The sequence below is a fragment of the Eurosta solidaginis genome, chromosome 4 (genome assembly GCF_040869045.1).
Source record: "Eurosta solidaginis isolate ZX-2024a chromosome 4, ASM4086904v1, whole genome shotgun sequence".
In the NCBI taxonomy this organism is placed as follows: domain Eukaryota; kingdom Metazoa; phylum Arthropoda; class Insecta; order Diptera; family Tephritidae; genus Eurosta; species Eurosta solidaginis.
In genome coordinates, this window is record NC_090322.1 from 207,428,460 (window position 1) to 207,453,127 (window position 24,668).

Consider the following 24,668-nt stretch of genomic DNA (forward strand, 5'->3'; position numbering starts at 1 on the left):
CGCAGAATTTGTTTTTGTTTAATTTTTCTACAATACCAATACGAAAATAAAAATATTTTCTTAAAGTTAAAAAAAATTGTAAAATCGGCACGAATGCCTATATGGGTAGAAAGAGAACATATCCAACAGTACTCGTGCGCGAAGAAAGAGTATCTGTCCGACAGCACCCGCAGAGATACGAAGAGGATCTTCCCGACAGTTATCGAACACCATCAAAGAGGACCTGTTCGACATCAAGTCGTTGTGGTACAAAGGGGCCTTCGAACAATACCCCGTAAGAGTATACACAGAGTAGAAAAAGGATCTGTCCGCCAGCACTCGTAGGGGTACTAAGAGGACTTGATCGACACTACACACAGGGATACAAAGAGGCCTTTTCCGACATTGTCCGCTCAGGTGTTCTGCACCAATTAACTGTTTAAACTTGTTTAGCGGAGTTAGTGAACTATGGTCTACTGTGCTCTGGTAAAAGTCTTGTCAAACCGGACGAAACGCAACGAAAAAATATCAATCGCTTTTAGCGATAAAGTTTGTCGAAGCCGAACGCATTTGGTCGACAATTCCTAATTTGGCATTCAGCTTGCAATACCTTATTACCTTCTTTGTCATCTATTGTTGGGTTTTATTTTGAGATGCTTTCACTTTCATCAACATAACCATTAGTGATAAATTCACTTATCTTCTGATTGGATTGGGCAAAATATTCTAACACTGCACCAGTTAAAATTTTTCTTTTCCTCCTTCGGATTATTGTTGTCGAGGTCAATACGCGTCTTTTGCAGGAAAGCATCCAAAACCATTAGTGTATCATTCTAATTCCATTGGGGATAAAAATGCGACTTAGCCATATTTGAGTCCCTATTGATACGAAAAGGGACTAGTCTTAATATATTTTTAAATATAACCTATAATATACTAGCAGACCCGGCAGACGTTGCTCTGCGCTAAATTTGGCCTATCTGCATACATTTTAATAACTTTTTCCGTCTAACTCTGCCCTATCCCTCTACACCTTTTGCTAATCTTTTTATTCACCCTCCCTCCGTCTTTTTCGCTTCATCTCCATCTTCGTCTCATTCTATTTTTCTCCTTCTTCTTCATATGTTATTGTCAGTCCCAGAGGGTGGTATGTATTTTGTTCCAGTCCCAATCCGAGTCTCAGTCCCAGTCCCACTCCGAGTCTCAGTCTCAGTCCAGTCCTAGTTCTAATCCCAGTCCCAGTCCGCCTCTGGTATACTTCCCGGTATAAGTACTAATATAGGCAAATTTATACGCGAAATTTTAGGCAAATCGAATAGGACGTATGTAAATAGGTATGCGGGTATTATTAATTCTTGTCTTTATTCCGGCTTCGCACGCATATTTATCAGTTTTGCCAGGTTGATGCGACTAAATCGAATATCACAATGAATTTTAGAGCTCTCAGCAACAGCTTTAATTTCATATCCATAATACACACACATTCTAGGGGTATCCGGGTCCATGTTTTGGCCTATATCTCGAGACCCTAGTCACTCAGCGGTGTAGAACCTACTCTGTATTATAGCACACATCAACAGCTTCAATTTGACACCCATATTGTATGAACAAATTCTAGGGATATCTGGGTCCACGTTTTGATCTCAAGACCCTAGGCACATAGCGAAAAAAAAGGTAGACGTTGGCCGATTCTCAAACCTACCCAATATGCTCACAAAATATCATGAGAATCGCTTCAGCCGTTTCGGAGGACTTAAGTCTCTAAAACCTTGACATAAGAATTTTATATATTAGATTATATTGTTGATAGAGTATGTAGATAAAATTTTGAAACCAAACTCATTGAAAGTGAATCTAAAATTATTTTTGCTACAGGTACACACATATATTTTGCATGTATGTATGTATGTTCTATATGAGCATCTCTATATATATAAATATTGGTGAGTAAGCAAGAAATAAATATATTTTGTTTGCAATTAAAATATTGGCTGAGTAATGATGGTAAGAATTCGAGATATTTGACCTAGGCAAAAGCTACCTATACACTAAATTTCAGGTAAATCGAAATATAACTTGTTGTAATAGACCGGTCCTTGGTCCACTTCCCGGAAATAAACTTAACAAAAATACTATCCGGTTTAGTTATGGAGTGGTTTCGGACTCCATAAGATGTATACTAAAAAAGGTGTACATCCTTCCATATACATATATATATATATATATATATATATATAGATAAATTACATCTCCTTACTGAACAAGCCGCAGCGGGTTAGGAGGTTAGATATGCCTGCCGTAAGAGGCGACTAATATACCAAATTGATGCAAGGGGTTGCGTACCGCAACCCTCTCAAGGGGTTGCCAGTGCAATATATAGCTTCTCCACCCCATCGTCAACCTCACGTATCCGTGGCGAATCCTATTTCATTAACAGGCGAGGCTCTGGCGACCCCGAACTCTTCATGGATCTAGGGTGTGGGAGGGCGGGATGGCCTGGAAGGTCGCCTGTGATCATAACAAATCGTTCCCGAGCTGGCTGGGCTTGGTACAGGAACGTACCGGATCTGCATCCGGCAAAGAACCACCAACAGCGATAACACTCCCCAAGGCCTTCGGGGAATGTCCTTATCGATACAACAATAATATCAGTGAACACACATTAACATATATGTACATACTTACATACATACATACAAACATACCAAAAAACAGAACTTTTGTCTTAGAACTTTAACGAAGAGTTTAAAATGTTTAACGGAATAGTGTTTTGCAAGAGATGGCATTCTTAACCATTAACAACATAAAATATGTATGTATGTCAAGCTGATATGAAAAGAAAATCGTTTCATGCATACATCCATACATAACTATTAATGCATTCCCGAAGATGTATAACGCAAGCGAATGCTAGCTTTTTCACCAGGGTCTCGAAAATCTGAACAAGGCTGCCTATAATTTGATGTTAGGAGATCTCAGCCACCTTTACACCCTAAGTAGGTGTAACATTTCCACATCTGTAGGAGCTCAGACTAAGAAACTCCTTATTGGTAGCTATGCAGAGAGGTTAGCAGTGTCCTACCTCTCATGCCATAAAGTTTTAAATATGACAAAGAGAAGCAAAGGGTCGATCCTTCTCATGTGCAACTGCACGGCGTTAAGTTGTGCCCAACAGCGCTGCCGGGGAGCTCCGTTCTGGATAATCTATGCTACGAGGTTGATTAGCATATCAAGAACTTATGAGCCCTTATCAGGTCTTCAAAATGGTAATGTTTTATTTTGGTGTTATCATAACGAGCCTTCTGACAGAGGCCTACATATGTATGTCCTCGCGGTTAGCTTCAACCTCCACATCTGTGCAACACATAATAAAATATTAATAGAATTGTTATACCTATAACTGTCTTAGTTTCAGGATGGCTGAAAAATACATGTAATGTTCTCACAGATAACAAAACCGCGGAAGCATTAAGAAAGTGGCATCCTTAGGACAAACGTATGAATATAAAACATTCCTGCTTAGTTGCCTTATTTGTGTATGATTTAATTACTGCAGTCTTGTGTCATTGGGGGTGCAGGGATATAAGTCGTTAAAATATATTAAACGTACCGAGAGAAGAAAACTTTAAATTGGGCGAAAATTCCAAGGCATCAAATATTTTAAGTGCTACAATACGTTCACATTGCCTGTTGATCTACGTGGGTGTGTGAACGTGTTCAAATAGCTTCATTATAGCAAACTGAAGGAAAACTGAAACTAAGCAAATGAAATAGACGTAGCCACGTTAGAAAGAAAAGTAAGATAGTAGCTGCACTAAAGCACTAATGAAATAAGAAGCGTAACACAAGAAGTGCAAAATGCACAGAATCTTAATAATGTGCACACAAAAAGCCTGGATAAATAAGAAAACCGAAAATTTGAACAAAAGAATACTAAAAAGATGTTAATAATAAAATATTAACGCATGCATCAAAATTTACTTGAAGTATTCAAAAGTATGCCCACAAAGAAGCATAAAATGTGACATAAAAACTTCATCCATTTATAATTATAAATATGTATGTATTATGTATAGCGAGCAGATGTCTAAAGAACTCACAGGGTATATATTTTTATACTCAGCTGAGCAGAGCTCACAGAGTATATTAATTTGGTCGCATAACGGTACCCTGAAACGGCATAAACTAATCGAGATAGATATAGACTTCTCTATATCAAAATGGTCTCGGCGAAAAAAGAAATTCATTTATGCATGTCCGTCCGTCCGTAAACACGATAACTTGAGTAAGTTTTGAGGTATCTTAATGAAATTTGGTATGTACATTCCTGGGCACCCATCCCAGATTGCTATTTAAAATGAACGAAATCGGACTATAATCACGCCCACTTTTTCCATATCGAAAATTTCGAAAAACCGAAAAACTGCGATAATTCATTACCCAGGACGGATAAAGCGACGAAACTTGGTAGGTGGGTTGACCTTATGACGCAGAACAGAAAATTAGTAAAAGTTTGGACAATGGGCGTGGCAAAGCCCCCATTTAAAATAAGGTAATTTAAAAGTTTTGCAAGCTGTAATTTGGCAGTCGTTGATTATATCATGATGAAATTTGCAGGAACGATAGTCCTATTACTATATACGTGCTAAATTAAAATTAACAAACTCTAATAAAGAACACGCCCACTTAAAAAAAAAAAAAGTAATTTTAAAAGTCAAATTTTAACAAAAAATAGAATACCTTTACAGAATATAAGTAAATTATGTAAACATTCAACTCCAGTAATGATATCGTGCAACAAAATAAAAAATAAAAGAAAATTTCAAAATGGGCGTGGCTCCGCCCTTTTTCAGTTACTTTTAATGCCATAAGTCGACCAAAAAAATTAACCTAACCTTGTGAAATTTAGTAAGGGCGTAGCCTCTATGACATTAACTGTTTTCTGTGAAAATGGGCGAAATCGGTTAAAGTTTTTATACACAGTCGACGGTCTGTCCTTCCGCTAGGCCGTTAACACGATAACTTGAGCAAAAATCGATATATCTTTACTAATCTTAGTTCACGTACTTATCTAGACACACTCTATCTTGGTATTAAAAATTTGCGAAATCCGATTATGACCACGCTCACTTTTTCGATATCGAAAATTTTGAAAAATTAAAAAAATGCCATAAATCTATACCAAATAAGGAAATAAGGGATGAAACATGGTGATTGGATTTGTTTTTTTTACGCAAAATATAACTTTAGGAAAAACTTTGCAGAATGGGTATGGCACCTACCATATTAAGTAGAAGAAAATGAAAAAGTTCTGCAGCGCGAAATCAAAAGCCATTGGAATCATGAGAGGAATACTGTTCGTGGTATTGCATATATAACTAAATTAGCGGTACCCGACAGATGATGTTTTGTATCACCCTCGTCCGCATTTTGGTCGATATCTCGAAATCGCCTTCACATATACAATTAAGGGCCACTCCCTTTTAAAACCCTCATTAATACCTTTAATTTGATATCCATATCGTACAAAGACATGCTAGAGTCACTCCTGGTCCACCTTTATGGCAATTTCTTGAAAAGACGTCCACCTATAGTACTATGACTCACTCCCTTTACAAATAGTCTTTAATACCTTCCATTTGATACCCATGTCAGACAAACACATTCCAGGGTTACCGTAGGTTCATTTTCCTACATGGCGATTTTCCCTTATTTTGCCTCCAAAGCTCTCAGCTGAGTATGTAATGTTCGGTTACACCCGAACTTAGCCTTCCTTCCTTGTTTTTTATATGAACTTTTTTTAGCACTTTTTTACTAGACGCATACTGCGAGGCGTTTTATCAGAAAAACACTATGGATTTTTTTATGGAAATATTGTCAATTTTTTTATTGATATGTTATAAAAAAAAAATTCAGAAGTCTCAATTTGTGATCGACAAGTTATCGATTTAATATAAAATAGTAATTGATTTGTTCTCAGACAATAATCGATTTGTTAACGAAATTTATCGATTTTTATAGAACGTATATGGATTCTTTATGTAAAAGTGATCGAAATTTTTTGTCGGAGTGTTCCCGATTTTTACAGGCGCGTTATCGATACGTTAATGGCAACTTATCGTTTGTGATGAAACAGATACCGAGAAAATTTGAATATATAGTTACATGAAACATCCCTAAGTATAGCCGATATGAAACTAATGTGAAGCCGATTAAAAAATAAATACTTAGTGCAATTTTTCTCCGAGGAAATTTCAAGCCAAGCTTCAATTCCAATTTGCGTTTAGTTCCTTTTAATTTTTCCTACAGACTGGTGGGACGGGCCTCTCATGTTTTATGCCGACTCCGGGCTGCATATGCAAGGCCGGTGAATTTTCACTCAGAAGCTTTTTATGACAGAAATACACTCGGAGAATTTGACAAATCACTGCCGAGGGGCGACCCTGCTTATTGAAAAAACTTTTTTCAAAATTTTCATTCATGTTTTGAAATGCTACAATCGTGTCATTCATAAGGCGTGTAAGATTAAATTTTAAGTAATTCATCCGGAAATACGAACTACTGGAACCAGCGCCAATTGACATTAGTTCGCTGTTGAAAGAGAACTAATTTAAATGATATTTATTCCAAATCCGAAAGAGAAATAATGTCAAAATCACATTGGGTTCAACGTCATTGACATAAATTCTATTAACAAAAGCTAATTAATGTCCGAAACACGTTTTCTCGCCGTTGAAATTAATTCTCTTTGCAAAAGCGAATTAAGATCAGAACTTTTTATGGACATCTCTACCGAACTTTTGAATAAAATTCGCACAAATTTTGACCGTCCCTATCTGGAATTGAGTGGGCCAAATTCGTGTTTTTTTATTCGCTTTAATCTTCATAAACAGTGCTGCAGGCGTAAATATCGTAATATACTATCATAACATAAAACTAAAATGAGGCTGCGGCGCGTTTTATGGATATTAAAGCGAATCAAAAAATACGAATTTGGCTGACTTAGCGCCAGATTTCGACGATCTAAAAAACGCAACGCAATTTACGGTCGTATATGGGCGCGTTAAATAATCCCAAAGCGAACATAAGTCAATTTGCTTTAGTTCTCTTTCGGTTTTGAAATTAATGTAACTGACATTGGTTCTCTTCCAAAAGCGAATTTATGTCAATTGACGTTAGTTACATTGACACTATTATACAATACATTTTAGAGAATTTTCAAAGGAGAGTATTATTGCACCCCAGAACTACATTTGTCTTGCAGATCCTCCTTGTACTCCTACGATTAGATGCTATCGGACACGTGTTCTTTACACCATTACGTAAGAGCTCCGTTAAGACTTCCTGTGCGTTACCCTCATACTCCTAGGGAGGCTGGTAAATTATTTTCAACGAAGCGCAAGCGACGGAGAAAGCGTATGATAAAAGTGCTTCTTTAGAACTCCTTACATAAGTCTTTTGAAGAGGCCCAAACTATCAGAAAATTTATCCAATCAATTTTGGTTTTTTTTGTTGAACTAATTTCTGTAGGTTGTGTTAAATTCTGCGTTCTTTTTGCCGTTTAAGTCCAAAAATTTAAAAACAAAATTATATTTCTATGAGGTTGTTTTGGGAGTAGTTGTTCATTCCTTATTCTGAGCGCTTAACGCTTCTTGAAGGAGTCCCATTTTGTTTCTGCTTCGGGTCGCTCCCAACTTGGAGGGCCGGAATTTTTTTTCCAATTTTTGATGAAAAGTCAAACTCCATAAGTGTTATCCTAATTCTTATTCGCTGATAACTGGCGGCTTAAAAATAATTATGAAAAACAACCCTTGGGACGATGCGAAACGCTAAGCTATATCGTGGTGATCAGCAAGTTAGATAGTTAGTTAGAGTTGTTAAAAATAGTACGTCTTTTTAGAAATATTTCGGATGATGGCTAACAGAAAAAGTATGAGAAAATTAGAAGTTTCAGAAGAAGTTGTCTGAGCTTAACTCAAGGAATAAGCCAAAGTCGTATAAGGTCAAAAACTCCAAAGTGTAAAAAATTACTTTTGTAAGTGTTGGAAGGAACTGCAAATTTTAATTAGTTCATTTAAAAAAATCTTGGAAAGTTATGCCAACGAAAGCGCTACCAGCATTTTTGTACTCTAAAGGCCGAGTGTGGCTTTAGAATAGTCCACATTTTATGTCAAATTTGTAATGATAAAAAATTCACTTTTTTCTGCATTTATACTTTTTCTTATATAAACATTTTCTTTCATTGACCAACTTAAATAAATACAAGGCTAGATATCCTCCGAAGAGACTTTAGGCCGAGCTTCTTTTCCAATTTGCGTCGTGCTCCTTTTAATTTTTCCTACAAATTGGCGGGACGCAACCTACATGTCTTATGCCGACTCCGAACGGCATCTGCAAGGCAGATGAATTTTGACTAAAAAGCTTTTCATTGCAGAAATGCACTTGGGGTAATTGCCAAATCACTGCCGAGGGGCGACCCTGCTAAGAAAATATTTTTTTCTAACTGAAAAAACTTTTTTCTAAATTTCAATATTACTTTATCCAGTGCTTAAATCCAGGTTCTTCGGTGTGGTAGACAGAGAACGCTACCACTACACCACGGCGACCACATCTTGATCAACTTACCACTTAAAAGTCATAATGTGGTTCAGTTACCTTCGTGAGAGGTATAAAGTCTTCTTCAAAACAATTTCGCCCTCACTTCAGTTCAGTCGAAGTTCAAATGTAAATATTAGCATTTTTTTTTAAACCATAGTGTATTTTTTCATTACCTCAATGATCAAAAGCTATTTAACATAAACTTCAGCTGGAGAATATTTGAAAAACTGAAAGAATTGTAAGCATCCAATTGGAATAAAACTATAAGAAAATAGTTAAACTGCAAAAGCACAACACGCAAAAACCACATTCTGCACAGCGAATTAAACCAGCAATCCCTACGTCCCATAATACTAAGAACCATGGGAATTGACTTTAGTCGGTTAGAAATGTCAAGACGTGCCAAGTATATGACATGTCAACTTTGCTTTTCATTTTATAAAATATGTAATAAAAAAGTGTGTTAAAAATTCATGCAATTTTTATTTTACTTCACCACAGCAAGATGTGAAATTTGTATGTGCGCGTACAATGGCATTTATGTATATGCAGCGTGTGTGCGAAGCGGTGAATGTGAGCAAATTTTAGAGTGATTTAAATAGCGTGTTTGTCTGTCTTAGATAGTAAACTTTTGTGGTTTTATTTGCATTACTTTAAGTGTTAGTTTGAAATGGTCGAAAATCCTAATACTAACTGGACAAATACAATTTTAAGGAAATATATGTGTATATAGAAGAAAACAAGTGAGAATGTGATGATTTCAGAAAGAAGAGAGGAATCACGGGTTTTAAATATCTTAAAGTTAATTTAATGCACCGAAGCTCACTCGCAATACAAAAAGCGGCCTCAGCTTTCAACAAATACCGCGCCTGCCTTATAGCGTATGAGGACACAAATGCAAGAATAGGCGATCAGCTCCAACTAAGGGTACTAAGCAATCCCGTCCCCGCTACAAGAAAGTTCCGGGATGCACCTCAAAGTACCTGCCTGTGACACCGAAGCCTTTTACGGGAGTTATAATCAATGGCCGTCCTTCCGTGACATGTTCACGGCGATCTACATCAACCACCCCAAACTCTCGAGCGCCCAAAAACTGTACTGCCTCAGACGCAAGACCTAAGGAAAAGCGGACCAAATAGTGAAGCAATTCCCACTTAGTGATAACAACTTTGCTCTGGCGTGGGAAGCCCTGAAATCCCGATATGAAAATAAAAGAGTCCTGGTCGATAAAAGTCCTCATGAACATCAAGGTCATTCAGACTGAAAACAGCGAAGACATCCAAAGACTGCAATCCTCTGTAAATAACTGCCTCCAAATATTAGCAACCAAACAAGTCTCGACAGAGAGCTGGGATCCCATATTGATATATCTGGTAACCTCAAAACTGCCGTATTACATTACGATACGATAAAGATTATGCATCCCAATAGAAATAAAAAAAAAAAAATTTAAATACAATTTACTCCCATTTTTAATAAGCGAGCATTCCATTAGTTCTTTTGGGTATTTGCTTTTAGGATCAGCTGTTTTGGTTTAGTTCAATGGGTTTATTAATTTATTTAATAATTTGGGTAAAATCAGGACGGACAAGGTGATAGCTGTTTCGATTTTACCTTGTACATCTCTTTAAATCCTTTTCTCCCGGGAGTAGGATTTGAATGCATTTGTAACACTTCAACTTCCTCCCCCACTAGGGTAGGCACCTTGTCGTTGGTGTGATGGCTTAGCCGAACTCCTTAGCGCCCGACTATGAGGCGGAGCTGTTTAGGGCTGACATCTACGCCGTTTCGCATACGAGGGCGGCGGGATGTCGGTGACCAGGAACTGCCAACCCTCTAATCCATGGTGTTATGCGGACCGTGCCTATTGGACGATTTTCAGCCAGGGGATAAATTCGGCTGTATTCGGACGGAGCCTTCCAGATACCGGGCCACCTCGGGAAGTATTAATGGCCTTACCACAGTAAGGGGCACTGCTGTGGCGGACGGTCTTTCCCCGTATATAATACTGGACCGCTGAGCCCGCCTTGTCGGGCAGGTGGTCGTACGACCAAGATGAACGACTCATTACCTGATTGTAATAAGGACGATGTAAAGAGGAGGACTGAATCGCAATCCAAGGACGACAAATACGAATTAAGCGATGCGTCGGACTCGGGGAGCGAGAGTAGTGCTGATTCAATGAACACCGGGTTGGAGAAGCACACAAATGAAAACGGAGTAGAAGAGTGATAAAGGGTACGGAGCAGAGGAAGTAAAAGAGCTCTCTCGCAGTACCGTGCAGCACTAAGAATTGTACAATGCTTGGGAGCAGTGGCAGACCGAACAGAAGTGGAGATCGAGCGCTTGGAAGGGCCCATGAAGCGGTGGAAATAGGTCGAAGGCCGTTCAAAAGGTTTGCTGCGAGAAAACCTCGGTTCTGCAACCGGTACGAGGAGGAAGAAGCGTCGAATGGCAGAATGAAGAGGCAACGTTCGGCGGAAGGCGACAAGCTTGCTTTCAAGAGGCAGAATGGACCCAGTCTTAGAGCCGCGAGGCAGGGCAGTCGGACAGACAAGACAAGTAGGCCCAAAGTTGTAAGACAGATGGGCTCCAATAGCGAGGTAGCAACTACCTCGAAAGCTGCGAGTCAGAGGGAAGTTCCAATTAAGGGAGTAGGAGATAAGCCAATGGGAGATAACGCTAAGACTCCGGCTTTCTCGGAGGCGCTAAAGGGAGTTAACGCTAAGACTCCGGCTTTCTCGGAGGTGCCAAAGGGAGATAACACTAAGACTCCTGCTTTTCCCGAGAAGATGAGTGATGTGGCAAAGCTGTCACTGACTGTGGGGCTGGTTGATCGTAGCAGTCCTTTCGGACAAATGAGTACTGAAAGGTGGAGATCTGTGGAAAGGGCGCTTATTAGCTTAATGCTTAAGATGATGCCAGAGCAACCAATTAAGTCCCTTCCAACCTTTGATTCGGGGGGATGGTATAATGGTATGAAGATGATAGCGTGCGACGTATCGGGAGCTTGCGGTGGCTGGAGGAAGTGGTTCCAAACCTCCAAAGGTAAGGCACGAACGAGAGGTTTGAGGTGGTGGATAAAGCGCAAATTCCCACGGTACCAAAAGTTAAGGTATGGATACCATGCATGATGAAGTCGGAGGATACACTGCGACTTCTGCAGAATAAGAATCCGAACATACCAACACAGGATTGGAAGGTACTTACTGTATCTCGGCCTACCGAGGATGGTCAGTTCTACATCTTCCAAATACACAAGCAGGCGGAGGATGAATGTCCTTTGGCACTGGCAAAATTTACATGCGACTCAGGAAAAGAAGTCCCGAGGATAAAAACCCTAACACGCTAGAGGTGGGGGAAATCGAAACGGACCTCAAAAGCTTAAAAGAAAAAAGACAGGTGGAGGTCCCCAACGTCACCACGAACGTGCTAGAAGAGGACCAACCGCTAAATGGTGCTGTGACTCGCACAGAGGAACACCCGGCACAACAGTCACGAGAGGCTGAAGGGGGCCTCGAATACTCTAAACCAAAAGGGCAAGGGGAGGACGACGACTTCAAGGCGAAGGTGCTAGAGGGGGACAAACAGCCCAATGGTGCTGCGAGTCCTACAGATAAATCTCCAACACAACAGTAAAGTGGCGTCGAGCGAACTCCTCCTAACCCTTGAGGAGGATTCGTTTGACGTGGCGCTGATCCAGGAGCCGTGGCTCCCATCGGGAGGAAAGGTTTCTGGACTTATCGCGCGCGGGTTTGGCGTTTACTACACGAAAACAGAAGGACGGGTGCGAGCTGTAGTAATGGTAAGGAAACAGCTGCATTCATATATGCTGTCTAATTACACCACTGAGGATCTCGTAGCGGCGGCCGTTGAGCAAAAGAATAAGCAGGCATTTATCCTGGCGTCCTGCTACATGGCCCATGCTGCGGAGGTTCCACCGATGGAGTGCCAAAGGCTAGTACAAGAGGAAGGGTGCAAAGGGCGGTTGGTCATAGGCGCAGATGCTAATGCGCACCACAATGCTTGGGGAGGAGCAGATACGAACGAGAGAGGCGAATCTCTGTTTTGTTACATCCTGCAAACCAATTTGCAGATAGCTAACAGGGGAAATGTCCCTACATACATTGGTCTAACATCCAGCAATGTTTTGGATATTACTTTGAGCTCCGAGCGTGATATATCAAGGTATGATTGGATGGTTCTTGATAGACCATCCTTCTCCGACCATGCGTATATCAGCTTCAGCATCCCCCTAAAGAGGGTAGAGAAGGGAGGAACCTTTAGAAACCCTAGGTCAACGAACTGGACTAAATTCTGGAAGCACGTAGAAACAGTAGAAACAAAACTTGGACAACCCAAAGAAGTTGCTAATGTAGAGGAACTGGAGGAGTCGAATGAATTCCTAACAAGGACGCTTATGACTGCGTATAACAAAGCTTGCCCTCTAAGAAGATTCAGAGGAAAGCAAAGCCGCCATGGTGGAGCAATGAGCTGAGTCTTCTAAGGAGACAGGTAAAAGAAATGTTTAAGCTCGCAAAGACCGCGGAAAGCGAAGTGTGTCGGGACGAGTACAGGGATATACTAAGGATCTACATACGTGAAATTACCAGGGCGAAGAGAAACTCATGGAAAAGTTTCTGTACGGACATAGAGTGCTCCAGCGAAACGCCACGGTTGAAAAAAGTCCTAGCAAAAGGAAACATAGTCCAGGGACTAATAAAGAAACAGAACGGGGAATGGTCACGTAATAGTGAGGAATCCCTTGAGGTGCTTCTCGATACACATTTCCCATCGGGAGACGGTTTAGAAGAGCCAGCAGACATCACTCACACTTCGATCACGGAGCTAGTAGTGCAGGGCTTGGTGACCGATACCAAGATCGAGTGGACAGTGAAGACGTTTTCTAAGTTTAAATCGCCGGGCCCAGATGGTATATTCCCGGCCATGCTACAAGTCTCAAGTAGGGCGGTCGTGGAATGGCTTAAAATAATATTCGATGGGTGCATAAGACTGAATCATGTACCGCACTCTTGGAGAACTGCTCGTGTAGCTTTTCTACCAAAGGCGGGGAAGATCGGTCACGTGTATCCCAAAGACTATAGACCCATTAGCTTAACATCATTTCTGCTCAAAACCTTTGAGAGGCTGATAGATGTGTACATAAAGTCCAACGTGGATGAAAACCTGCTCTCCACAACACAGCATGCGTACACCAAGGCAAGTCGGTAGACACCGCATTGCATAGGGTGGTAATAAGCATAGAGAAATCCCTGGAATATAAGGAGTATGCTCTAGGAGTCTTCTTGGACATTGCCGGGGCTTTCAAAAATGTTGCAAAATTGGCGATTATGGATGGTCTTAATTACATTAAAGTACATCCTGCCTTAATCAGATGGATCGGCTGCATGTTAAATTGCAGAAAGGTTACATCACAATGGGTATTGTACGAGGCCACGAAATCAGTGGACAGGGGCACGCCGCAGGGAGGGGTGCTACACCTCTGCTGTGGACGCAGGTCATCAACCAACTGCTCAAGCAATTCGATTAGGGACCCGTAAAACTTACGGCTTACGCAGATGACGTTGCAATTGTCATAAATGGAAAGTGCTTTCCAACGATTAGTTCTTTGATGGATCGGGCGCTTCGAGATATTCATACCTGGGCATCTAATGTCGGGTTGAAGGTCAATGCGGAGAAGACGGATATGGTCTTGTTTACAAAGAGGTACCAAGGTCCCAAATTGGACCAGACCTAAGTTAGGAGGGGTGGCCTTACGGGAGAAACCTTGCACAAAATATCTAGGAATCATCCTAGACACAAGCTTATCGGAACTCACAATATATTATTTTTCGAAATGAACTGAATATGATAGTGCAATAAACGCAAATTTTCGAAATGGGTAAGGTTCCTACGCTTTTTACTTTTAGTTTTTAAGTGAGCAATTCTAACGACAACTGTTTGATAGCCCTTGTTTAATTTTGGGCCCCCAGATCCTATATATAACAAATAAGAGTTAAGAAAAACTGCCTAATTTTCATGAAATATAATTCAAGACCTTTTGTTAAATTTACCTTTGTCTTATAAACGGCTTAAACTTATTTTGTTCGTTAACCGAGAATTGTTAAAAAAGAAAACAACTTGGTTCGATATACCGCAGATAAGTTTAAGGCCTCCTTTCTAATTTGTGTGGTTTTTGAATTAGATTATTTGTTCCAAGCAGAAATAAATTTGTAAATGAAAAACCCTTTTTCTAAACTTTTCATGTTGTTTTTTTTTTGGCTTCGTTGCGGTAGACGGAGCATGCTAACAAAAAATGGAAAGGAGGGAGAAGTTGTAAAGAATATTAGTTCAAGGGAAAAGACGGAGTAGGAAGGTAGACAGCAGAAAAAGAAGACTAGGGTTTGGGTCGAAATAGATCGGGAAAAGAATGGAAGAGGAGAAACAAGCCTATAGAGAAAAAGAGATGGCAGACATTTATGTAGCAGTGAGAAGTACAATACAGAGATTCTCATTACATAAACTGTTTTTTTTTTAACTTTAAGGTGATTCTGGGGTTTCTACTTTCTTATATAATTTAATTATAACTGTAATCAAAACGCACTTCATAAAAAAAATAAAAAAATAAAAATCCGAGTCAAAGATTTATGCGAACATTCAACTTTATTTTTTCTAAAAAAAATAATAATTTTTTACAAAAATAATAGCTTAAGCTACCACTGAGCTACCTTTTAGTTTTTTGTGCAAATCGAAGAGAGCGTGGCAATTGTAAGCTAGATACATTTTCGTTGAGAAACTTTTCATGGGAGCAACACGCCGCCTAGGAACGACACCGCTAAGAAAAGCATTTTATATATAACTTTCAAATACTGAAAAAAGTAGTGTTTTTACTTATGTAAATATTGGAGGGTGGGACCGTGTGTAGAAGTCCACGAAAGTGGGGAAAACTTCCGACCGCCAATCACCTGGTAATGGCCAAAGCGATACTTTTGCATGCAGTTCAAGCAGCTCACTACTGCCGGTCGCTTGCGGCCAAGTATCCTCTGATGTTTAGCGGTGAGCTAATGTGAGAAGGCGACAACCTGGCTAGGCCACTCTGACATAATCGGTTTAAGGGCTAGCCGGGGGAGATCTCATCGGCAGCGTCTGTACACCTCTAGGTGCGGATGCAACCGGGCATCTGTCTTGGAGCAAGCAGGTCGCTATATAAACGTGCCAAGTAATATTTTCACCCCCGCTGAGCGGGTTGTGCGCTGGGCTTGGGACCCGCCACGTAAAACCACACTCCAACGAAATATAACAACAAGCCTCGGATAAATACACTCTCTATTGATGACGACCATGGCAAACGTTTGAAGGACAATGAATTGAGGGCACGCACCTGGAACGTCCGCTCCCTGAATGGGATTGGTGCAGATGCCCGGCTGGTTGATGTCCTCGTCAAAGCAAAATCTGACATCACCGCCATCCAAGAAATGCGTTGGACGAAGCAAGGAAGAAAGAATATCAAAAATTGTGACATATATTGGAGTGGCCATACGAATAAGCGCAGTTTCGGCGTCGGATTCGTGGTGGGAGAGAGACTTTGTCGCCAAGTTCTGGCGTTCACGCCTGTGGACGAACGTCTCGTCGCTATCCGAATAAAACAAAAATTTTTTAATATATCATTCATCTGCGCCCATGCGCCGACAGAGGAGAAAGGCGATGAGGTAAAAGACACTTTTTATGAACAATTAGAACGCACATACGAGCGCTGCCCCCGTCACGATATAAAAGTAGTGCTTGGTGACTTTAACGCCAGGGTGGGCAAAAAAGGTGTTTTTGGCCCTACAGTCGGAAAGTTCAGCCTACACAATGAAACTTCTCCTAACGTACTGAGGCTGATTGACTTTGCCGGTGCTCGAAACATGGTCATATCCAGCACGAGGTTCATGCATAAAAAGATACATCAAGCCACATGGCTGTCTCGTGATCGAAATACTCGCAATCAGATCGATCACGTTGTGGTAGACGGACGGCATGCCTCCAGTGTTTTAGATGTGCGCACGATCCGAGGACCCAACATCGACTCGGACCATTATCTCGTTGCAGCCAAAATACGCACCCGCCTCAACGCGGCTAAAACCAAGGAACAAAAAACACAAGGGAAGATAGACGTCGAAAAGCTTCAATCACAACAGACTGCCAATGATTTCGCAACTCCAAAAGCACTTCGTACTGCCGCCGAGGAAAAAATTGGTTACCGGCGACCACGAAAAAACAACTGGTACGATGAAGAATGCCGCGTTGCGACTGAAAGAAAAGACGCTGCCTACAGGGCTACGTTAAAAGAGAGGGCGACAAGAGGAGTGTGTGAACGCTATCGTGAGATGAAAAGGAAGCGAGACGCCTTTTCAGGAAGAAAAAAGCAGAAGCAGAAAGGCGTGAGTGCGAGGAGCTTGAGCTGCTAGCCACCAGGAATAACGCCCAATTATGACGAAGTTAGAATAGCAACAACCAGATTGAAAAACAACAAGGCCGTGGTCGCTGATGGATTGCCTGCGGAGCTATTCAAGTACGGCGGAGGTGAATTGGTAAGGCGCATGCAGCAGCTTCTTAGCAAAATATGGGCGGAAGGGTGCATTCCCGACGGTTGGAATCTAAGAGTTTTCTGCTGTCATCGAGCAAAGAGTCAGCGCATATGCGCCTTGGCAACCACGCTACTGTTGGCAGCCATAATTGCGAAATAGTAAAAGACTTCGTTTATTTGGGAACCAGCATCAACACTAGCAACAACCTCAGCACTGAAATCCAGCGAAGAATCAATCTTGCCAGTAAATGCCACTTTGGACTAGGTAGGTAATTGAAAAGTAAAGTCCTCTCTCGGCGAACGAAAATCATACTCTACAAGTTACTTATCGTACCCGTCCTGCTATATGGGGCAGAAACATGGAACATGACAACAGCAGATGAAGTAGCTTTGGGAGCGTTCGAGAGAAAAGTTCTTCGAAAGATTTATGGACCTCTACGCGTTGGCGATGGCGAGTACCGAAGAATATTTAATGATGAGTTGTACGAGCTATACGCAGACATCAACATAGTCCAGTGAATTAAAATGCAGCGGTTTCGCTGGCTAGGCCATGTTATGTGAATGAAAGATGATGCTCCGTCCAAGAAAGTGTTTCTATCGGAACCCGCCTATGGAAGCAGAGGTAGATGGCGGCCCACACTCCGTTGGAAGGACTAGGTGGAAAACGATTTAAACTCCCTTGGTGTGACCAATTGGCGCCGGTTGGCGGAGCGAAGGAACGACTGGCGCGCCTTGTTGGACGGCCATTACCGTTTAGACGGTTAAGCGCCAATTAAGTAAGTAAGTAAGTAAGTAAATATTGTCGCGTTATGTAGCTTAAAACTGCTGCTTCCGAGAAAGTCTTTAAACATATATCAACTTCTTAGCTTCTTTTACAGATTTTTTCCCACATATATGGATTTTTAAATTTTTTTCAATTTTAGGCAAATCTTGTTTTCTGCTTAAAGTTCTAAATGTTTCCGTTTATAAACATTTTAAAGCATTTTCAATACACTTGCGTACATACATATTAATATGCAAGCTTCTTGGTTAGTAGTATTATCTCTGTACTTCTATTCAGCCACTCATTTAATTTCTCTAAAAGCTTTTAAGAGCATTTTTATCGCATCACTGCATGAGCATCAAATGCAAAAAACTAACAGAAAAGAAGACAAATAGCAAAATATGAATAATTATTTGCCAAGTTTCTTGCTACGAGTATTAGCAGGTAAATAAACCTTGAAAAATTGTATGATTTTAGTCTGTCTAGAAAGCGTTTATACTCACACAAGTAAGAAATGATATATTCATTTTACAAAATATAGAATAATACATATTTATACATATGTGCGATCACATACACTTCCACTAATTAAAATAATGTTAAGTTTTTAGAAATTACAGAGTTTACGTTTATAGAAATTTACAAGAAGCTTCGTCACGATTTCGTTTTCTTTTACTGCTCTAAATTGTGGTAGTAAAATGACTTCTGATGGAGCTAGTATGTAGTGGCTGCCAACTGATGACCCAGCATTTATTCTAACAGGTAAATTTCTGAACGCCCTATGCCATATTTTGCAGAGCTATGTGGACTCAATGACTAGGTGGACCCTTGGAAAAACAGAGATGGTTCTTCTAACGGGGAGATACAAGATCGTCACTTTCATAAGACCATCAAGTGTTAAGTATCCGGATATTACATTGGATAGGAAATATTCGTGAAGAGAAAATGTGCAGGATAGGACTAGGAAGACTTCAGTTCACTTTTACTGCTGAAGGGGGCCTTCGCTAAGAACTTACGACTATTGTCAAGAATAGTACACTAACTTTATAAACTGGTTGTCAAGCCGATCAGTCAATACAACGTCAAGTGCTAGTTGGTATCAGCGGCACTGAATGTCATCCTGAACAAACATCCGGTGGATATAGCAAACACGGCGGCTGCAGCTTGTCACTGATTAAGATTTGTCACATGGGCTATGTGCTTTCCCATCTAGGGCCCGACAACATTTGTACCAATCTCGTATTCATCCCAGACAAGACAGACTATTGTGTGCCAGTAACTGCACCCTGTACAAACTTCAAAGCAGTCATACCTTCTAGAAAGAAGTGAAGAAAGGAGTTCATATGGAACAGCGGTTCAACTGGTTCACGTATGGGAAGGTTAAAGGCGGGGTTTGTGTCTGAAGTGCGATGCTAGAAAGTTTGAGTTACCCGATCACTGTAACACCTTATAAGCGGAGGTTTACGTAATTTAGGATGTGGTGGATGGGACGATCTCCATCTCTATTGTGGTTAGAGAATTCAACATCTATTCATATAGCCAGGCGACTATTGAAGCACTAAGCGCTACTGTGATGAGATCGGGGGTGATTTGCAATGCCTGATCTCTCTTGCAGTTGCTCGGCACTATTTTTAAATATATGGATGAATATTATCGGGGGCCCTGGTTATAGCAATATACCTTGCAACTGATCCTAACATCCCTGCAACCGAATATAGATAGCGGAGGGAAAACGGATTAGCTATGGTCAACTGTGGTCTGCTGCTCTATAAATAGGCCTCGAAACAGCTACTCCAACGCTGGGTTGACACTACCCTTTGAATGGAAGCGAGACCCTTTACCGGCAACATATTTCAAAACTGCATCATCCCAAGATATGAACTCCTTAAGATAGAAGCTGCGATATACGTAAAAGAGATTGTATCTGTAGATATGTTTTGTATGAACATATGCATGTGTGTGTGTATATTTTTAAAGACGATATATAAAATTTAAAGTAAGTGCAGATCTTTCACCTATTAAATGATTGCAGTCGCTTGCTCTCTTTTATATAAAAATGAATTTCCACTTATCTTAACATCCCTGACATTTATCTTACCTCGATATTTACACATTCGCACTTACAAGTAAAAATACATTCGTACATACCTTAATTCAAGACACATATATTCTAAATGGCGAATGCAAGAAGGACACTAAGCAAGACACTCTGCTTTCATACCAACGAACAAATGTAGCATTTTCGTATGAAAGTACAAATACGATCTTATGTACATACATACATAAATGTTTGCACATATGAGTATATTTTACACCTGCTTCTTTACTTATTTACATGATGTTGCTAGCTAGTACTTTGTATGTATATACTTACGTTAATTGTGTGCCATTTTATCTTGTCGCTACGGACCACAAAAATTAATGCTCACTTTATATGTTCTATCCTTCCGATACACTTAGTATACACACATACCCACATATGCTACATACACGCCCTTTTAATTTCACTTAAATGGTTTCTTGGCCTGTTGAATAAGACAAAATCTCAAGAGTATGTCCCTATAGAAAATGCCCATAGAATAACATAAATATGGTTTAAAAAACTAAAAAACACGCTGTAGCACAGAGGTTCATGTATCCGCTATTAACGACAACTCGTTTTGTAGTGAGTTATTTAACTACTGCCACAAACAAGGATTTATTAGGATGGGGTTCCGGACATCAGGAATATGAAGGTAATGATCATGCAAATTACCTAGCAAAGCAGGGTGGTACAGCAGCATTCTATGGTCCAGAGCCATTTCTGTGGACTGGGCAGTCAATCCGCCCAGGGCAAAGATGGGCCGAACTGTTTATACTTGCGGTAACCAAAGTATCAGCCAAACCGATTAATCTAAGCCGGAAGGACCTACGGACTCTCACTGGGTACTATACGGGACGCTGTGGTCTACGATATCGCCTAGGTAAGATAAATCTGTCTAATACTTAAATTTGTCGTTTCTGTGAGCTGCAGGATTAAACGCCGGTTCACATTCTCTGCGAAGGTGGTGAAACTCTTAAGCCCATTGTGATATGGAGCAAAAAGCCTGAATAGGTACTTAGATGCATTAAAAGCTTCCATATGCATAAAATATTAGCCTGCAAGTTCATGCACAATAGATTTACACAAAGGTCGCAGTGCTTCCAGGCCTAATAATTGCCGATAGATGGGCCTAACTCCCCTTTGCGCGCCTAGCCTGGAGAGTTACAAACAAGCATACATATAAGTGGAGCTAATATAAGCATGTTAAAAACGCTACATATGCTACTGTGACTTTGCTTCAAGTACTACTATCCATTAAACACCATGCCAATATAACTCCCTTATTTTCTATTACTTACTCAGTATATATGACATGTACATACATACATTTCTTTCAGGGTATCTACTATAGATACGATTATATTTGTGTATATGTTTGCATCAAGTGTGACAAAAGTTATTTTACACCTTCGATATCTTCGCGAATCATTTATACATATGGGCGTTTCCACTGTTATTGTCGCGACACTTTTGTGTAAAACTTTTATGATTTTAAAGAAAACTGTCAAAGTAGTGATTGGATTATTACACGCAAAAAATACTGCAATAAGGGAGGAGTATAGTCTGGCAAAATTCGAATAAAACAAGTAAGGTTATCTAAGCTCGGTGGAAAAAATTAAGTCTCTCGTAATAAAACACACATTTTAGGCTTACAACAAGATATATTGCTAGTAAAAATGGCCTTGATAAAAATTCAATATTTTAGGTGTATTACAAAAAAAAATATATAAGATGCAATAACCTCCGAAGAGATTTCAGGCCGAGCTTCTCTTGCAATTTGCGTCGCGCTCCTTTTTCATTTTTCCTACAAATTGCCGAGACGGGACCTGCTTATTTTATGCCCCGAACGGCATCTGCAAGGCAGATGAGTTTTCACTGAGAGTTTTTCATGGCAGAAATATACCCGGAGCGCTTGACAAACACTGCCGAGCGGCGACCCCGCTTAGAAAAACATTCTTCTAATTGAAAAAACTTGTTTACAAAATTTGGATGTTGCTTTGTCCTGGGCGTGAACCCAGGATATTCGGTGTGATAGGCGGAACATGCTACCATCACACCACGGCGGCCGCCAGAAGTTACAATGCGGCAAATGCCCCTGTTTACTGGTAAAATTATAGCATTGCAGGGACAAATTTTATCGGGCAGGGGAACGGTCAATTATCTTCCTTTATCTTATTTACAACATCGAAAGCCATTTTAAAAATTGCGGTAGTTTCATATAATTTTGTAAAGGTTATTAAAATTGGTGGGCCATGTTAAGCAGATATTTGGTATAGAGATTCCATATATGAGGAATTTGTAAGGGAGGTAAAACGAGTGTAAGAGGGAGTTTTAGTGGGAGAGAGACTAGCACTGAAAGAGAGAATGGGAATGTGAAGTTTAGCCGAAGTAGAACTGAATGTGAAAGTAGGAATGGGATTGGCAGTGGAGTTGGGATTGGGGAGTGGAAGTAGGAGTGGGAGGCAGACAAATGAAATAAGTGATTTACGAGAATTTTAAGAAAGAATTGAAGGGATAGGGAGGAATATAGTGAAAAGGGGAAGCCAGACTCATTTTTTAAATTTTGGTAAACCAATTTTCGGGCCGAACCAAGTCTGTGTGGTACTCTGGTGGCTTTATAGATTTTTTTAAATTATATTTTTCAACTTTGAACTGACCTTACGACTTCCTCACAAAATTCAAATGCAAAAAATTTTAAATGATAATGTAGTAGCCTTAGAACCCATGGAAACGTTTTTGGATGGTGCAAAATGTATTTTATTTATTATGCATTTTATTTACAGTGGTTTGATTAGGTGGAACCTCCCATATTTAAGTGTACGCACATACACATTTATCCATTATAGGAAAACATGCTCCTTGTTATATGCTACATTACATAGGGTTGCTATCATCGCTTCTGACTTATTGAGTTGCGCTTTGATTGATTTTAATCAGAAAATGAAGTGACAGCTCGAAGGTTTTTGGTCGATGCTGTTTTTTTGGTATGAAAGGGTAAGAGGAAAATTCTTTGATACTCTAATGTGTATAACTAACAGGATATATTAATACGATTGACTAACGGTATTGCGTTATGGAATCGAGATCCTTAGAATTAAAAAAGGAATTGGTTAGGAGTTTGATAACCGCTATTATTTTGTACACATTGTGTTTGTGTTCTAGAAAACCACAGAAAGAAGTTAGTTCTTTTTCAAATGGAATACAAAAGGCAGTATACTTCCCAAAACATCTTCGTTACAATCCGTAGAGCTGCGATCGTAAAATTTTTGCAGGTGTCAAGTTATGAGGAACATCATTTAAATAGTGATAACTTCACTCCTTAGAGAAAACTACTTGGAGGCCCTCTTTAACACATTTTTGTAAAAAAATAAAGTGGAAGGAGTATGTTGTTATTTAAAGGAATATTCATTCAACAGAACCCAATTTATTTAAAGAGACAATTGAAGGTAATAAGTACCTTGGCATAATTTCTAAAATCCAGAAAGAGGATGGTTCGGGATCAACCAACTGTTCTAAGTTTTCGCTAAGACAACTAATTGAAGACGAATTGCAGTAAGGGCCTATGCAGATAGATAGATAGATCGATAGATAGATCGATTTGAGTTGAACTTCCTGTAGTGTGCCGTCAATGATTTTTTCGAATGTGAAGAATTTTTCTAAAACTTAGCGTAGCGATTTGCACAATTAAAATAAAAATAAGTAAGGGTATCTAAGTTCGGGTGTAACCGAAGTTTGATTTACACTGCTGTTTATTTCACACTAGCAGACCTGGCAGACGTTGTTCTGCCCTAAATTTGGTCGATCTGCATACATTTAATAAGCTATTTCCGTCTAATTCTGCCCTCCCCCTCTTCACTTTTTCTTAATCCTTTTATTCACTCCTCCCTCCGTCTTTTTCGCTTCACCTATTCCTATCTTCATCTCACTCTATCTCTTTCTCAGTCTCCTTCTTTTTCCCTCTTTTCTCTTCTCTCAAATTCTTCTTCATTCCTTATTGCCAATCCCAGAGCGTGGTATGTACTTTGTTCCAGTCCCCTTCCGAGTCACAGTCCCACTCCGAGTCTCCATCCCAGTCCTAGTCCTAGTCCCAGTCCGTCTCTGGCCTACTTCCGGAAAAAATAATAGTATATACTAATATTGGCAAATTTATATACCAAATTTCAGGCAAATCGAATAGGACGTATGTAAATAGGTATGTGGGTAATATTAATTCATGTATTTATTTCGGCTTCGCATGCATATTTATCAGTTTTACCAGCTTGATGCGACTACTTAAATCGAATATTACAATGAAAATTACTTTAAAGCTCTCAGCAACAGCTTTCATTTGATATCCATATTCTAAACACGTTCTAGTGGCATCCGGGTCCACGTTTTGGCCTATATATCGAGACCCTAAGCACCAATACGTATGAAAACTACCCTGCACTAAAGCTCTCATCACCAGCTTCAATTTCATACCCATAATGTAAAAACACATCCTAGTGTTACCCCGATCAACGTTTTGGCCTATATCTCGAGACCTTAGTCACCCAAGGGTATTAAAATTACCCTCTACTAAAGCACTCATCAATAGCTTTCATTTGTTATACATATTCTATAAACACATTCTAGGGGTACCCAGGTGCACCTTTTCGCCTATACCTCGAGACCCTATCACCCAGGGGTACGAAAAT

General features: G+C 40.0%; 1 protein-coding gene and 1 long non-coding RNA gene across 2 annotated transcripts in view; one reads left to right on the top strand and one right to left on the bottom strand.

Annotated features, from left to right (window-relative positions):
• LOC137248978 (uncharacterized) overlaps positions 1 to 24,668 on the bottom strand; it is an 88,602-nt gene that overhangs the window by 22,286 nt on the left and 41,648 nt on the right. The window lies entirely within an intron of this gene.
• Positions 8,940 to 24,668, top strand: part of LOC137247777 (dynein axonemal intermediate chain 4-like) — a 42,056-nt gene continuing 26,327 nt past the window's right edge. Inside the window, exons 1-2 of the mRNA XM_067778728.1 lie at positions 8,940 to 9,035; positions 9,079 to 9,150. Of these exons, the coding sequence (XP_067634829.1) occupies positions 8,940 to 9,035; positions 9,079 to 9,150 (168 nt within the window). The remainder of the gene's footprint in view (positions 9,036 to 9,078; positions 9,151 to 24,668) is intronic.